The sequence below is a fragment of the Sinohyriopsis cumingii genome, chromosome 12 (genome assembly GCF_028554795.1).
Source record: "Sinohyriopsis cumingii isolate HCF-2022 chromosome 12, ASM2855479v2, whole genome shotgun sequence".
In the NCBI taxonomy this organism is placed as follows: Eukaryota; Metazoa; Mollusca; class Bivalvia; order Unionida; family Unionidae; genus Sinohyriopsis; species Sinohyriopsis cumingii.
In genome coordinates this window covers 3,555,842-3,573,170 of record NC_142972.1, presented here as the reverse complement: position 1 = coordinate 3,573,170, position 17,329 = coordinate 3,555,842, and the positions used below count along the sequence as shown (strand labels likewise).

The window sequence follows — 17,329 nt, the reverse complement described above, 5'->3', positions numbered from 1 at the left end:
ACCTAGTTAGGGCATGGTTTACTTACAGCGAAACATATCTACATCCAAATTTGTATTGGTGTAAGTGAAACATGGTCTGTGATGTAGAGGATATAAAAACAGAACAGCCAGAAATACAAAAGTCATAAAACATAAAAATCAGGTCACAGTGACATAGTTTTATTATGGCTGTTACTATCCCTGTGATGCATCTCTACAGCAATGTTCATGAGTGTCTGTGAAAGTAAATGTTTTATAAATTTTGTTTTCCTGACAATATATACCCAATCACAAGGTTAGGAAATAAACTCTTCTACCTTTCAAATCCAGCCATCCCAGTAAGACAACCTTGGGTCCATTAAGTGGACATGTGACTCAATCGCCCTGCATACTAAAGCCAAAGTTACCAGTACACATATTTTGTAAGACAGTAGCTTCAGCACTATTCTGTCTAAAGGCGGGGCCCCGAGTGGCCGAGTGGTTTAAAGCACTCTCCATTACGAATCACTGCCATCTCACCTCTGTCTGCGTGGGTTCGAGTCTTGGATTCGGCCTATGTGGGTATGTGAGAAAACTTGCCAGTAGCTTCTCGTGGGTCAGTGGTTCTTTCCTGGGTTTTCCCAGGCTCTTCCTCCACCATTAATACTGGCCGCCATGTATAGCCTATCATGTGCTTAAAAATGGTGTTAAACTCTACAACAACACCAACAACAACCGTCTAAAGGCTTGGCCTTATCTAAGTCATGTCAAACCCCATGAAATATTCCAGTCAGTTGAGTGACACTTTTTGACTTAATGGGAGAACTAAAGATGATCTTGATGGATATCGAGAAACATTGTTAACTGCATCACAGCAAAAGCCTAAACTGGTATACATCAAGAATATGAGTAGCTGTTAAAGGTGGGAAAAGGAGTTAGTTTGGAAGAGTGTCATCCCTTTTTATATATCTTGTACAGAGGGGAAAGATTAAAATGTTGTCTTACTGGGACAGGCTGGATTAATGAGGTAGTGGAGTTATTTCCTAACATTAATGTGATAAGGGAATATATTCACTTAAGATGATCCATCACAAAGAGAGTGAATGCCTTAAAACATGAAGAAACAGGCAAACATTATATAGTATTGCAATCACGCTGGCAAGCAGAAAACGTATGGCATTTATTTATCTAAATTAATATTATGTATCATAAGAATCTGACAAATTCCTTTAATTCATTCCTGGAAATTTATCACTGATGAAGACCAGATTAGTTTTTAGTTAACAGTCTAAGATTATCTTTTTTCCATTAGATTTACAAGTGTCTCACTCCATGTGTTAATGTGCATGTATAGAAGATAACATAGAGAAATTTGTTTTTAAGGCTGGTTTAACAGTCGGTGCAAATTGTTGCTGGAATTGGATGGTTTATTTTTAAGGATAGCATTTTCTAGGCCAGCTTAACTTAAAATGTTTTGGACTTACCAGGAAATTAAAAGAAAAACAGACAAAATGGCCACAACATCAAATAATTTCTCACATCACCTATCAGTATAGACATATATTTTCCAAGTGGAATGCAAAAGTGGAAAACCTGTTTCTAGCCTTGCACATGGCTTTTGTCATATCTCAGACAATGTCAAAATAATGTTTGGGGTGGCACATTACTACAATGATTTGCTTATGACATCTCATGCATCAAATCATGTTGTGTAGTATTTTTCTATTTGTTTAATTTCAGGGCTTGGGCTATCTATTTGTGTTTTATCTGTATTTCCAAGTTCTGTTTAAGCCAAATTTTATATGCTCTTTCTAAAGATCAAAAAATGATCAATAGTTACTTCGTCTTGTAAGGCAGCTTTAACTTTATTTACTGGGTGGTGTTTTGTTGAAGCACAAATATTTGACAGAGGAATGTGAGAAAAATAATCGACCCTGTGTATTTATGTGGGATAAAACAATCCCACCCAAGGTTCATAATCTGTAGGCAGGAACATGGTAGAACCTTGTTCTTGTCCACAAATTATGACCTCAAATGGTGAGATTTCCCTACCAACATTGATATATTTGAGAGATTATATTACTCCAAAATACTGAACCTTAACAAAAGTCAAACCTAAAAACTTTTAAAAAGTCCAAATCTCTCTCTCCCCCCCCCACAGATTATATTAATCCTAATACTGAACCTTAACCAAAGTTATTTTATACTCACCTGTACAACTACATAGAGGATTCCAATAGGCAGGATGACTGACAAAAATACTGGCGTACTGTACGATATAATAATAAGAGTGCAGAGACAGACAAAGAGAGCATCCAGCCACATTTGGAACTGCATTGGCAGTTCATTGTCGATAGAGTCAATATCCTGAGTGAAGCGGTTAACAATACGGCCAATGGGGGTTGTATCAAAGAATTCCAATGGACAGCGTAGAATGTTAGTGAGCATGGCCATGTGGAGATGTGCTGACGCTTGAATCATTCGGAAGGTTAGAATGATGGAGAACACCAGTACAAAAACAGCTGAAAAAAATAAGTCAACAATTATTTATCAAATCTGCAACAAAGCAAATTTTTTATTGCATTATGTTTCTCCAATAATAGTTATTGGATCACATTAACATCAGGATTTCTCTATGATATCTCCAAACCTAGCCCTCTCTCAAAGATGAAGAACATGTCTTTCCGTTTAGATAACATATAGATGAAAGGAAGCAACTCTTATATATTACCTACCCTCTATTCCCACTAGGTGGCTACTGGAATCATGGATGTAACCAGTCTAAACATGAGTGAAATCTTTAATAGGATGCTTACTCTTTGTATAATGTGGTCAGGTAAGTATTATCAGAAAATATAATTTACTAAATAATTTGCTTTCTCCATCTAATACATTAACCAATCACATTAACATCAGAGGAATAGGTACATGGAAGGAGAAAATGCTGAGCATCCAATCTCCACCTGTTATCATGTAGAATAAAAGCAATTATTGCTCTAATAAAAAGACTAGCTACTCCTAACATTAGTTCACCAAAATTGAAGATAATGTATTTATACACATGAGAGATATATCCCTGAGGGATCTGGTACCTCATTACTGTCTTACATTCAAATGTTTTCCAGGCAAATTCATAAAATGAAGCAAGATCATTCCCAGGGACTGATTGCTGTGCTTTCATGAACAGGGTATGGTAACTGTCTGCACAGCTACCAGTGGACCAAAGAGATTCAGCTCTCTCCTTTTTGAGGCAACATTATGTAAATATGTAAATAAAAGCAAAGAAAGCTGACTGGGCATGCCAGAGAACTGACTCCACAATGTCTCAAATTAAGGCAGCATGTTCAAATACCTGGCTAGTTGAAACTGACTGTATTCCATGAGCTGAAGTAGTCATTAGTCCTATTTGATCCTGTGAGAGTTCAGATTCATATGCTGATTTAATAACTCCCTTTCGCCAAGCGGCCAGTGCTTGTTGGCTTATTGCTTTCCTGCCTTAAGGTGCATAAATAATCTCTTACGACTGCTGTGGATATACTCTGTATACCTCATTTAGAATCTGAGTATTGGATCCTGCAGGTTTGCTTCTCTCAATGAGTTGATTGAGGTGATAGAGCAAATAGCTATTTGTTGGTTGCCTAGTGATGGCAATCTGAATTTAGAAAAAAACAAACCAGGTTGCATCATTTGAATCATTGAGCTGTTGGAATGAAACTGCATGTAGTTTAGATCCAGAGACAGTGCATGTAGCTTTTTACACTGCATGCTGAAGTTAGCACTATGAAGAAGCATGTCTTAACTTGGATTAGTTATACAATGTCAAAACCCAGGAGAGGTTCCATCTAGGAAACAAGATGAGTGAGACAGATTGGGAAGGTCCTAGCTGTGGTCATTATTGTCTCTTCCATGATTTTTGAACATGTCTGAAAGCATGGAAAGGTATTCCTTAATTATAATAAGGCCTAAATTATTGTCATCAAAGAGAACATGAAGGAAGTTAGCTAATAGGTGAAGGGTAGCTGAGAGTGGCGTGACAAACAATGCCATCACACCAATTATTTAAACTTCACAATTTCATGTCAAATGCCTTCAAAAGTGGAGGATCTTCTAGCTGTGCTATGACTTAAGTTCTGTACTCCTTTTTTGTGCAGGGCATCACTAACAAGAGCCAATGGAGGAGTTTCTCTGGATGGAATAATGGAGAATTTGGCTGCTTTGTGAACAACTGTGAGTCACTAGTTTTGAGCAGATAATTGATTCTGGATTTGCTCCATCATAGAAAGCCAATCAGAGCTAATGTGCTGTCTGTTCCCCTCATTTTCTGAACTGCCTTCAGAATTAGAACTGTTGGAGGGAAGGAGTATGAGAACATTTTGTCCTAGCTGGATGAAATGGCACTGATGGTCTATGCTTCTGGGTGCAGAAAAGATAAACAAAGATGAGCAGTTTATTGTTTAACCTAACTGCAAATATGATTAGCACCAAAGGGCACAAACTCATTGGAAGAGTGATGGATGGAGATACCACTCCATATGAAGCAGTGAGCCTCACCTTGATGTGAGCCTGGATATTAAACCTGCCTGGACTTGTCAGACCTGAATATTTATCTGAGAATACCAATGAAGTACCTGGAGGCAAAGATATGGTAATTTTGTCCCAACTTGTTGAAAAGGCAAAATCACAACAACCAAATGATTGACATTATCAGGACCATTTTCCATGGATGCATTCCATCTAAGTGTGGGAAGCACTGAGAATGGCCTTCATTTCCAAGAGGCTGATATAAGACCTTCTCTTGAAGCACCTTGAATAGGGATACAGCTTGATGTATTGGTGAAGTCCCGAGGTTGTAGGTTAAGGCCAAATGGAAGGATGCAGAATTGGTATTCTACAATCCCTGGTATGCAAAGTGATGATCTTTATGTGATGATGCAGGCAACAGTACAAGGAAGTACATGTCAGACTCTCTGAGACTGACTATAAACTTACCTCATCACACTAAAAGATGGACAGACTTTAGCATCTCTACCTTGAATTTGGGGACAGATATAACTGACTGAGCCTTCCTAAGTCAATCAAATGTCTTAATTTGCCTTTGGATTTTATAACCAGAAGGATTCTTGAGTACGACCCCAAGGTGTTTGGTTTTATGACCAAAGCTCTATCTGTAGAACATCTACCTTGACAGGATCAGCTTGGAGTTCCATGAAAGGGAATGACATGTGGAGAAGGCTGGATGAATGAGCTTCAGACAGCTTTCAAAAATTACTTTGAGAACCAAAAGGTAACAAGGATGACACAAGCATGATTGCTAAAGCTGTTGGCCGGTAGTTGGGATGGCATATAGCGGACAATAAATTATTTGCAGGCCTGATGAGCTCGCAATATCAAATGGCAATCCCACATGCCTGGCTTCAATATCTCCAGATCCATGCATGGGCGGGGATAGAAACTTATACAAAGTGGAATGCAAATTAAGATCACTTGTGCATGGCAGCAAACAGTCTTAAATATGTCTTGGATTGTAATGTTGCATTCTAAACAATGCTTGCAGATATGGCTATCATATGAGTAGAAATGTTTATAAAGCATGTCTTATTTTATAAAATGTCCGAGTATGCAGAGCAGATCATCTGCTTGAACTAAGACACCAAGGATTGAGGTGTTACATCCAGCTTCCCTTTCTTTACCAGGAGATCGAGTTGTCACCGGGTCCTATAAATACTATCAGTTCAGTTACATGCAGCATTTGAGAGTAAACTGGGTCCTGCAGATCTGCCTGTCTCACAGGACTGATTAAGCACAGAAAGCAAACAGTCCGTTTTTTATTACCTGTAGATGGCAGCCTGTTTTTATCTATGAAGCCTCATAACATCATTACATTGACAGAACCATCTGAATGGAACTTGAGACAGGGCACTCAATTCACTTTCTCTGCAGACTGAAGCTAAGGTTGTTAAAATGTCTTGCATGAAAGTAGCCTCAATGTTTTTGACACAGGATCAAACATTTTACACTTGAGCCATGCCAATAACAGGAGAGGCTCCATCTGAGAAACAAGGGGTGTAATATGGTCTGATTCAGATTAAAACTGGCAGGCAAGTCCAAGAAGTCCTTGTTGTGGCTTATATCTAATCCCCAATTATGTCTGAAAATGTCATAAAACATGGAATGGTGACCTTTGGTTGTAATAGGAGCTAAGTTCTAATTAAAGAGCCAGAAAAAGAAGTTCGTAAAATCAGTAAATGAAAGTCATAATTGAAAGTAACACTAAACCTGCATCTGCCAGAATAGAAGTGCTACCATATAACTGCCTCTCAGATGACTTCAAAGTAGTGGGTCTTCCAGCTCAAGAGACACACTCCTAATTGAAGAGCTGAACTCCTTTATGTGCAAGAGTCTCCTGACATGAGCCAGACATGTCTTTACTGGGATGAAAAAGATACTTGAGTAGGTTGGGTATTGCCAGGACTTCTCTCACAAGATCAAGTAGATCATTGTCTCAGGATCTGCCCTATCTGAGAGAAACAAATTGAACCAATTGACATGTTTGAAATCTAATTTTCTTCAAAATTTAAAGAAACAAAAAAATCTTTGCCTTCACTGAATCTGATGGAACTTCATGGAAGGGAAGGACATGTGAGTGGGTGGGGTGAATTAAATTTGAAGTGTCCTTTACCTACAGGCAAACTGTTGGCAAATGGCCAGGGATGAAAGGCACTGGCATCAAATAGATAGCTGTGAAGAGGGTGAACTGAGATTCCTTTCCCCTTTATTAAGTTCTCTGCAAATTGGGGGCCTGTTGTCATCTAAAATTTTACTGAGGATGAGATGTCTATTGTAGAGCTGAGACTGATGAGAGCAAAGGATTGAAGGTGAAAGCAACCTGAAGAGGTAGTTCTTATGAGGTATGCTTCCACACATCCTCAATACAACCTCTGAAAACAATGGGATGAGTCAAATGGTAATGAGGTATGCTCCCACACATCCTCAATACAACCTCTGAAAACAAAGGGATGAGTCAAATCATAATGAGGTATGCTTCCACACATCCTCAATACAACCTCCGAAAACAAAGGGATGAGTCAAATGATAATGAGTGCAGTCCCACATAATGGTTTGTTCCAAGAGAATATGAGCAAAGAATGCAATCTTACTTGGTCAAAGTTGCATGATGCTGTACAAGTGAGAGCAATGGTCTGGTGTGCTGATCAATTTATCACCATAGTGATGCAGGAAGTCAGTTCCCAAGCATGTTTTATTACATGATTTTGCTGCCAGGGCATACATCATCACCAGATCAAGCTACCCAGTTCATTGACAAAGGTGTAGTGCACTTAGCAGGTGACATAATATTGTACTTTTTCACTAGATCCATGTTGAAACTGAACCTCTTCCTCTCCATTGCAAGATCTGAGTGTAAATAAGCAGACCAAGGTTATCCCAGTACTCACTGACTGAGTTGGGTGGTGACATTTTCCTTCCATGTCCATGTATACCATACCAACTGAGATAAAACAGATGCAGTATATTGTCTGTTATTGTATTTGAATGTCAGCAGAATGCACCATGAATATTAGACCTATCAGCTAAACCTGAAGATGAACAACCAACATGGTTTTTGTCACTGGAACAGCCGGCTGGGCAGGTAGCTGGACAGATTGTTCATATGGGACCCAATAATATGCTATGAAAGACTGATTGGTCAGCTGTCTTGTAGCTTGACCACCCTCTGGATGCAAACTGTAAGAAAGTCAGTTGAGTCTAAGCCATGACAGTGTCATATGGTATGTACAGCTAGTGTAACAAATGTTAAATTCATAGCAAGTGAAGCTGGTAATAAACACTGGCAAGGTTAGTGCAAAACCCCATGCATCTAGACTGATGTCAATGTGTCACTACTCTGGCATGTATACATCACTATCCAACTATTTGTCTTCACATATCTCTCTCTGCTCTTCAAACTCATGCAAAAGACCAAGTCACTTATGACCATTCTGCACTGACACTACATGCTGTACATGAAGTACGCTTTGTGCAGGCACAGCACAAATCATCTATGTCCTCTATGACCTTGGACTACTTGCATTTTGTGCATTCAGTCATCACTGCATGACTAAAACTACAATGAAATGAAGGAATGAATAATGAACAAAGAATAACAACCAGAAAAAGCGTAAACAATGTCAAAGAAGCATCAAAATAGACCTTAAGCATAATAAAATAATTGCTTGCTGAATACATGCATAAAAAATGGAGTAGCAGTGATATCGCACACAACAACAAGGTTGGAGACTAGGTCCTCCAAAGGCAAAAAGTTTGCAAAATTAAGTTATGGGAGGCAATGATGATAAGATTTAACAGAAGTGCAGTTGAAATGAAGAATATCCAGTAAACACATTCCATTTCTCATTCACATTGGATAGGTTGACCAGTGAACATTGATGAGCAGCAAACTCTAGCGACCATGTGCGGCCATTAGTTACCATTTGGAATGGAGAAGATTGAGCCACCAGCCATATAAAGACTATGTTGCAGCTGTGGTTAGCGAAGAGTGTCAGACCCCACCAGAAACCGGGTGGCAGTAAACTAGCAATGAAGAACCAGGCTGTCTGACAAAATAACATTGCACCATTGGAGTATAATGGAAAGCAGCAAACACGAGGCTATCCTGAGCCAGTGTTGAGTTGTCACCAGAAAAATAGACATCATGAGTAGCTGTTGTATACCGGAGCAGCCTGCCATTTTCCAGAGATGCCATCGAAAAGTAGAAACAGAAGAAGCAAGATTTACTGCCATATTGCCTGAATGTATACGGTTTTCATTTTGGCTCAAAAACCATTTTTGATAATATCTTTATTTTAATATCCTAATTTGATCCATTTTGTTACCACCATCAAAACTTTTATTCTCCAATTTGACTTTACTGATTGGTTTTAATTAGTCTATTGTATGTATACTCTGTACATTAAATTCCAACTTTATTAATGAAACAATTTTGAAATTTTTTGACCTAATTGCACAGGTGGCTTAAACATTATCGGTATTTTTATTGTCCATTTAATAACTGAACTAGATTTGGTTAAGTATGGGCTGGTATTTCAGGGCTTTGTGCATTTGCACCTGCTGCCAGGTACCTCTCCTCCCTTGCCTCTCCCAGATGTCCTGTACCACAACAGAGATGTGGAACCATTTCCACCCATCTAAACCTAGGTGTCCTGATGTGATGTCATAGTTGTGACTAATTGCAACAGGTGAAACATACTGATTTGGTAGACACGTGGCTCAGTAGTCAGACTGACAAATACTTATTTTAATGTGAGTGCATGTTAGGTCCATTCCCACTCATGAAAGCCCTACATTCAGGTTGTTAGGGACTAATTGTCCCATGACCTGAGGCTAAATTAACAGTGCTCTTTGAGCACATTAACACCTGGGGGATGTGGCTCTAATTCCATCCCCCAGAAATAATTAGCAGCCTCTGGTGTAGGCATAAAACTGACATATATGCTCAAATGGGCGCACATGTTAATCCAAAAAACAACAATCCAATAAACAGGCTGCCACCTACTGGAGGCAAGGAGAGGTAATTATAATGACACCATGAACTAGTTAATTCCCATAGATGCTATTTTCACAGCATGTACGATATAAAGATAGGAAAGATAATATTTTTGGTCTGTCCAGAAGAGTTTAATTGCTATTGTTAATGTGATCTTGTAACTATTATTTATTGTACGTAATGTGAATATTACATGTTAAAGTGACAAGGTAACTGTAAATTATTGTACATAATATTTTAATACCTATTAAGCCAGTATGTGATGAGCCTTTCAGAACCACTGTCCATTAAGAATAAATGAAGTATTTTCTTATTAATGTTTACCATGGAGAAATATTTTTAAATGCAAAATATCTGTTCTTATGATAAAATGAATTCAGTAAATGGAAAAACTACCAAAACCATAATTTTTAGACTCCCCCAGAGAGTATTTGGTATAGTAGTCTCCCTCATGTAAGATGATGCCTTGTACAGAAGGAAACTGGACTTACAAGAGGGATGGCCTTTCTAGAGAGGGATCAGACAGAGTTACAACTCTTTGGTTTTAAACTAAGTAACATAAAAGATTAAAAAAAAGAGCAAGTTTTGTAAAATTAAAAACATACATTATTTCCCTCAAATATAAAGTGAAAAATAAAAACTAACCCACAGTATGGTAAACAGTCCTAAAGTTCTATCACAAGTCCAAATGTATCAAATGACTTTCAGTGGTATTCCAAAGTTCAATCGTTTGTGCTGATATGCCAAATGTCTTGCTGTATCACAGTGAAATAATCCAAAATGTCTGTTAAATGAATTCATAGTAATTAAACAACAGCTGTTAGATGCTAAAGTCTGACCACTTTGTAATTCCAATGAATAATTGAAATAAAAGAAGTAAATCCTCTCAAATGATTGCAACTAAATTACTCAACTAAGAGTAATGCGTTTTTTTTAGGAATCATTAATTTTCAGTTAATCATTCTTTATATAAAAATTAAGGCATAATACAGAAACAGGAGAATTTAATATTCATTCTGTATCAATCTAACTTTGTCAAATAGGTCTGGTACTTTAGCAGCTAGCTAATAAGGAATTAGATCAGCCTGGTTTTTGTAGAAAACACAAAGCCTGAACTCTAAATCTCATCAACATGTTCACTTGATAAGAGTACAGCCCACTAACTTGGAACTAATGTATTTACTAAAATGACTGCATCCTAAAGGACAAACCCACAATCATAAAGAAATTTAGTATTTAATATGTTATTTACTAAATTACAATTACAATCAATAGTCATGAAAATTAACACACATAATATAGATATACATGACAACTTAAGTAATAATGACATATAGATTATGAACAGTGCATAAACTAACTTTAAATATATATTATTTCCTCAAAAGTCTCATGCATATGATGTGTTTAATATGCTATAATTTATATTATTAATATGAGTACTCATCAGTCATGCAACAGAAACATCAGATACAAATATAGGGCTGTGACTATCATTTTCCAGTGATTCAATTTTCCTACTGCTGCAGTATGTATATTATTCATTTCTAATGTCATATTTCTCCACAGTGATCAAAGGACTGTCTCTTCTCATTTAATCAAATTGCTTTTACTTCTAAACTGATGACATCTGATGATATCTGCACTTGCTGCAATAACCTATTCATACAATGGCAACTATAAATCTCTGAATCTAAACTGAGGATATCTGATCATATCTGCACTTGCTGCAATAACCTATTCATACAATGGCAACTATAACTCTCTGAATCTAAACTGATGATATCTGCACTTGCTGCAATAACCTATTCATACAATGGCAACTATAACTCTCTGAATCTAAACTGAGAATATCTGATGATATCTGCACTTTCTGCAATAACCTATTCATACAATGGCAACTATAACTCTCTAAATCTAAACTGAGAATATCTGATGATATCTGCACTTGCCGCAATAAGCTATTCATACAATGGCAACTATAACTCTCTGAATCTAAACTGATGATATCTGATATCTGCACTTGCTGCAATAACCTATCCATACAATGGCAACTATAACTCTCTGAATCTAAATTGATGATATCTGCACTTGCTGCAATAACCTATTCATACAATGGCAACAATAACTCTCTGAATCTAAACTGAGAATATCTGATGATATCTGCACTTGTTGCAATAACCTATTCATTCGCTGGCAACTATAACTCTCTGAAACTGATTTTGTATCTCTTACACAAAATACTCTGTTTACAAAGGAACTAAACTTGTCATGTGATTGCCTGCTTAATCTTGTATCCATACCAATATGTTTCATAATCAGATATGGCAAAGCCATGACAGCTAACATATCATTTTTGATTGGATCTCTCACAGATTTAAGCTGAACAAAACTGCTTCTCATCTGTTTGTCTTGACATTTTGCTAATTATTGGTGCTAATAATAGCAAGTAATTATCAAAGTGATACAACTGGACAGCTTGGGAACATAAATTAGTAAGGATAATGGAGTTACTTGTTGTACTTCTTTTACAGATGAAAGATAGATGCTTGATCAACACGTTGGAACAAATGTCAAATGGTTGAATTTATAAACTAAGAAATAAGATTCATGCAGTTTCTATCTCTTAACTCCAATTAATTCTACCCCTCAGAAGGGGTAAATTTGTCATATTTTGCACTAATATGCAGACCTTCTTGGTTTTACATGGGTGGGCACCTTACAAGGGTACTTCTAAACAAAACCTTGTCACCCAAAGAACTGTGGCCACTGGGAGTGGAGGAGAAGCATTCAAGAGGAGGACCACTGTACTGAGATTTTTTTTTTGTACTACATATACAACATAAAATTTCACAAAATAATGCACTCATACACCTGTGATCATACTGGACTAAAAACAAACTTGAAATCTAGAGAAATCTCAAGCCCCATTAAGTCAAGATGTAATGTTTTCATCTCTGCAGCATCTTCCATTAGATACTTCAATGCTATGATAACTAACTTGGCAAACACCGTCTCTTGCATAATGCAGACAGAACCACTCTACTTCATACCCTTTAGCTGAATTTAATTTTCTGGTAACATGGTACATAAATACAAAATACATTCAAAGGTTAATATTTATAAGAAAAGGTCTGCAGTATCATATATACAGTTAAAGAGAACTGAAACCATACCTTGAGCAGCACCAAGACCACCATATATTCCAAGAAAATAATCATTCCTGTTTCTACGTTCAGCACTATTGGCAGGAAGAACAGTCAAGTTTTGCAGCTGTGGATCAGCTGTCCAATCAGACAGCCAGATACTGGCAAAGACAGCAGTGGCTTGGTAACAGCCATACAGCACAAATATCAGTACTGTGAATTTTATACCAACTGCCCTGGCATAAGCAACTATCACAGCCCATTTCACCTGCAGTATTTAAAACAGAAAGACCAACATAAAATTAGCACATGAAAAAAAATAAAACAAAGCAAGTATATTAATAACTTCTACTCTGACTATAGTCATGATGTATATAATCTTATGATATAAAGTTATACAAATATCCATTTCCTACATTATTCTTTGTATCTTTGTTATGAATATTTCATGGTAGTAAGGGTTAAGAACAAATCACCCATACAGCCAATTAGATGACAGCTGCAAATCACCTTGAGGCAAAAAAACATGCACCAGAACACATTAAGTAATTTTTCTATTGCTCAATCATCGAAGGTCCATGATAGAAACAAAAAATGTGGACATTTATGGATTTTTTTTTATATTGCTATAGCAATGTTTTAAGGCATATGTTTCTGCAAGAATGAAGGAAAGATGCAAAACAAACATGATGAAGTTTTGGATAAACAACTCTTCCTAAAGTATGGGCCTGGCAATGGTTGTTAATACCTATGATAAGAATAAAAATTTATTTAAGATCCACTAAATCATGTGATTTTGTGATTTTGATTTTTAACGTAGCTTTAACAATTTTTCAGTCATATCACTACGATGTCTGTACTGTGGCAGTTTATAGTGATGTCTAGCACTGGGGCATCATGCCGCAGACATGTAGCATGATGTCCCACCCAGTCACATTATCCTGACACCAGGCCGACCAGTCCTAACACTAACCTCTTAATGCTGAACGCCAAGCGAGGCAGCTGTTAGTACCATTTTTTAAGTCTCTGGTATGACTCGGCTGGGGATCGAACCCATGACCTCCCGCATCCGAGGCAGACGCTCTAACCACTAGGCCACACTAAATCATGATTTACCTCAAAAAATATCTTGTTACATACAGATGTTGATGACATTTCTAAAGTTACCTAATAATATAAAATGACAACATGAATTGGCAATGATGTGTCACATAAATTATTCTAAGATTTTTGGCTGTTTTCTTAAAACCATAAATATATATAATGATATTATGTTGAAAATATAAACACAGCATGTGCAATTATATTTTAAGTAGCATGTCTGAGTTACATATTTGTTAGCCACACTCTGATAGTGTTCTTCATGCAACATTATATACTGCCATTTATTAAGCAGCAAAATTTTTATAATTTACCGTTCCAACTTCAACTTCTTCCTCTTCTATCAATTTGTTTTTCTCTGCTGGTTGTGGTATTTCTGTGTCTTTGGAAATAACCCATTTATGTTTTCCAGAGTCTGCACCCACTGATGAAGCATGGAGTAAAGTCTGTTTATCACTGGCACCACCCTCTGATTCAGAGGCTCTATTTGGGAAGAGATAAATCAAATTACAATGTTTAATAATTTTATATAAACTGTACACATTCTGACAACTTAAACTTTATTACTCTTATAGTCACATGGCTAGTTCTATTGGGTATAGTCACATGGTTAGTTCTACTGGGTATAGTCACATGGCTTGTTTTATTGGGTATAGTCACATGGCTAGTTCTATTGGGTATAGTCACATGGCTACTTCTATTGGGTATAGTCACATGGCTTGTTCTATTGGGTATAGTCACATGGCTATTTCTATTGAGTATCAGGTTGCTGCTTGAGTAATGCCAGTTAGAATAATAGAGAACCTCTTATATCATCATTATTACATTCACAAAAGACAGGTCAGGTCAATGCAGATTAGATTTCCAAAATCTGGTCAGGAGTTTTGACCTCAATGGAGGGAGGATTTTCATCAACAACTATATTTTTTCTGTATCAAAATATGCACATGATCTCATCAAATCAGGCCTTTCACAGGAACTTGTTGCCATTCATACTCTTCTTATATGCACCACAAAAATAGTATTTCTTAGAAGATCATTGCTTGATTATACTGGTGGCAATCCTCATCATTGCTTGATTATACTGGTGGCAATCCTCATCATTGCTTGATTATAATGGTGGCAATCCTCATCATTGCTTGATTATACTGGTGGCAATCCTCATCATTGCTTGATTATACTGGTGGCAATCCTCATCATTGCTTGATTATACTGGTGGCAATCCTCATCATTGCTTGATTATACTGGTGGCAATCCTCATCATTGCTTGATCTTAACACTAAGTAGATGATGCACTACTGTTACTGAATCCAGGTTTCCTCTAGAGTCAGCCCTTATTTTTCTCGGAATGGAAACTGCCTGTTTGTGGCAAGATAGATCTTACATTGTAGGACTAGTTGAACTTAAAGTGAATGTTGTGTAAAAATAATTTATTATTTTGCTTTGTGTCTGTATCCGTGTACTGATCCACATGGATTCAGCCTATTTGTGACAAGAATTTGAACTGCAGATCCAGGTAAGTAGCAAAACTAAATGTATGTTTTTCATATTGTTTTCTGTTATTATGGCATGAAATATACAGATTACTCTTTTTTATGCTCACATTGCATTTTTTTTGCCACTTATATTAATAATAATTATGCTTATACCTCTCTGGGTGGGTGGGTGGATATTGGCATGCATGAGCTTACAACATTGCTGCTCAGGTTCACATTTAATATGATTCCTCTATGACTGGGTACCCAGGTAACCACTGAAACTTTTGGCAATATTGAATGAAAATTTGAACATGGCTGCCTTTTGATTTTCACTCTGTCTGGATACAGGTAATAGAATTGGTCCAATGGGCCAGCCTGAAAGTTGTAAGGGCAACTAATGAAGGAAGAAGCCATGGGAAACCAATGGTAAATGTGTTGAACTCAAAACCCTTTCTTGTTAATAGCAGAATTGGAGCATATGGAGCACGGAAACCAAGTAAATAGTGAGTAAAAGTCCACAGTGCTAAATTTGCATGTTAGTGTCTAATTTTTCTAAAGCAAATAATTGATTTTCTTGCTTACAAATAAAAAACTCATTACTCCATTGCAACAAAATTGGTCTCTTTTTCTTCAATGGATATCAATCTGAACTGTATTAATAGCCTTTTTAGCACAAAACCTATACTATATTCTTGTATGTTAGAAAGAACCACAAGTAAAAATTCCTATTTTGAAATAGTTTGAATTCTAAGGCAAAATTTGTTTACACAGTAACTAGCATCACTGAAATGTGCCATGACCAGGATACTCATTTTGCATCAATTACCGCTTGATTCTCTTAAACTCTTCCTCTATATCTGATCCAGGACTGCCATCAGAGTGAACTGAAATCAGTCTATGTAGTGTCTTGGCTTTAAACTCTTGCACTAGAAAGAGGAGGAAAATTCTGATGGGTAACAATCATTATATTCCATTTATTATATACCTAACAATGATTACTACTGATAATGATAACTTTTCCATTATATAAATATTGAACTACACATCAGATGCATAGAAAACAAAGATTCTGAAAACCTTCCTGTCCAGTCTGGGTTGGTGTTTTATAATACAGCAACACAAGCAGCTTATTTAGTGCTGATGCCCAAGGCCATACCACAATGACAGTGATATCAGATGGAAATGATAATGTCCTTCTTAATTAAGGTGGATGATATGCTTTCCATTTGCTAAACTTTTAGGGTAAGTACATGTACACACATTTCAGGAACTCTTATCCTTAAAAGAAGTTGTTGTTTTGGGTTTTAATGTCATTTCTCAGTTTCTTGATAGACTATACATAGCAGTCAGTATAACTGGTGGAGGAAGAATCTGGGAAAGCCCCTGTAAGAACCAAAGACAAACTTGAGCTACTGGGATGGTTTCTCACATACAAACATTGGTTGAGCCCAAGACTTCAACCCATGAAGACAGAGATGAAATGGCAGTGATTGGTAAAGGCAAGCATTTTCTGCCATCTCAGAGCCCTCCTAAATGAAAGAAGGAATATGCAGGATAAAGTGAAATTATATATATATATATATATATATATATATATATATATATATATATATATATATATATATATATATATATATAAAAGCTCTTTGCACCTGCACTACATTTTCATCCCTCAAAAAGGATGGAACAAAGTCAAAGGCAAGTACTCAAGGTGCATGAGAACTCACTTATTAGGCAACTGGAATTCACCACTCAACTATATCTACAAATCCACTGGACTTCAAATGACAGATGCAAGATATTTACATGAAACTATAATTATAAACTGACATCCATATACCAAACAGTTAGGAAAGTACATATACCTTGATTACACCCCCCAATATATATATATATATATATATATATATATATATATATATATATATATATATATATATATATATATATATATATATATATAATATAAACACACACACACAAAATCCTTAAACACATGTACTTACTGGACATGTCCAGCACATCACAGGCTCTGACTGGCACATACAATGACCAACTGAATATCAGTCACACTAGTCCTTAAA

At 36.6% G+C, this 17,329-nt stretch overlaps 1 protein-coding gene across 1 annotated transcript in view; it reads right to left on the bottom strand.

The window, feature by feature from the left end:
• The window catches only part of LOC149785926 (ATP-binding cassette sub-family C member 1-like), a 196,261-nt gene that overhangs the window by 33,868 nt on the left and 145,064 nt on the right, over positions 1 to 17,329 (bottom strand). Inside the window, exons 19-22 of the mRNA XM_089976163.1 lie at positions 16,072 to 16,171; positions 14,082 to 14,250; positions 12,697 to 12,934; positions 2,170 to 2,480 (exon numbers count right to left, since the gene is read on the bottom strand). Coding sequence (XP_089832289.1) covers positions 2,170 to 2,480; positions 12,697 to 12,934; positions 14,082 to 14,250; positions 16,072 to 16,171 — 818 coding nt within the window. The remainder of the gene's footprint in view (positions 1 to 2,169; positions 2,481 to 12,696; positions 12,935 to 14,081; positions 14,251 to 16,071; positions 16,172 to 17,329) is intronic.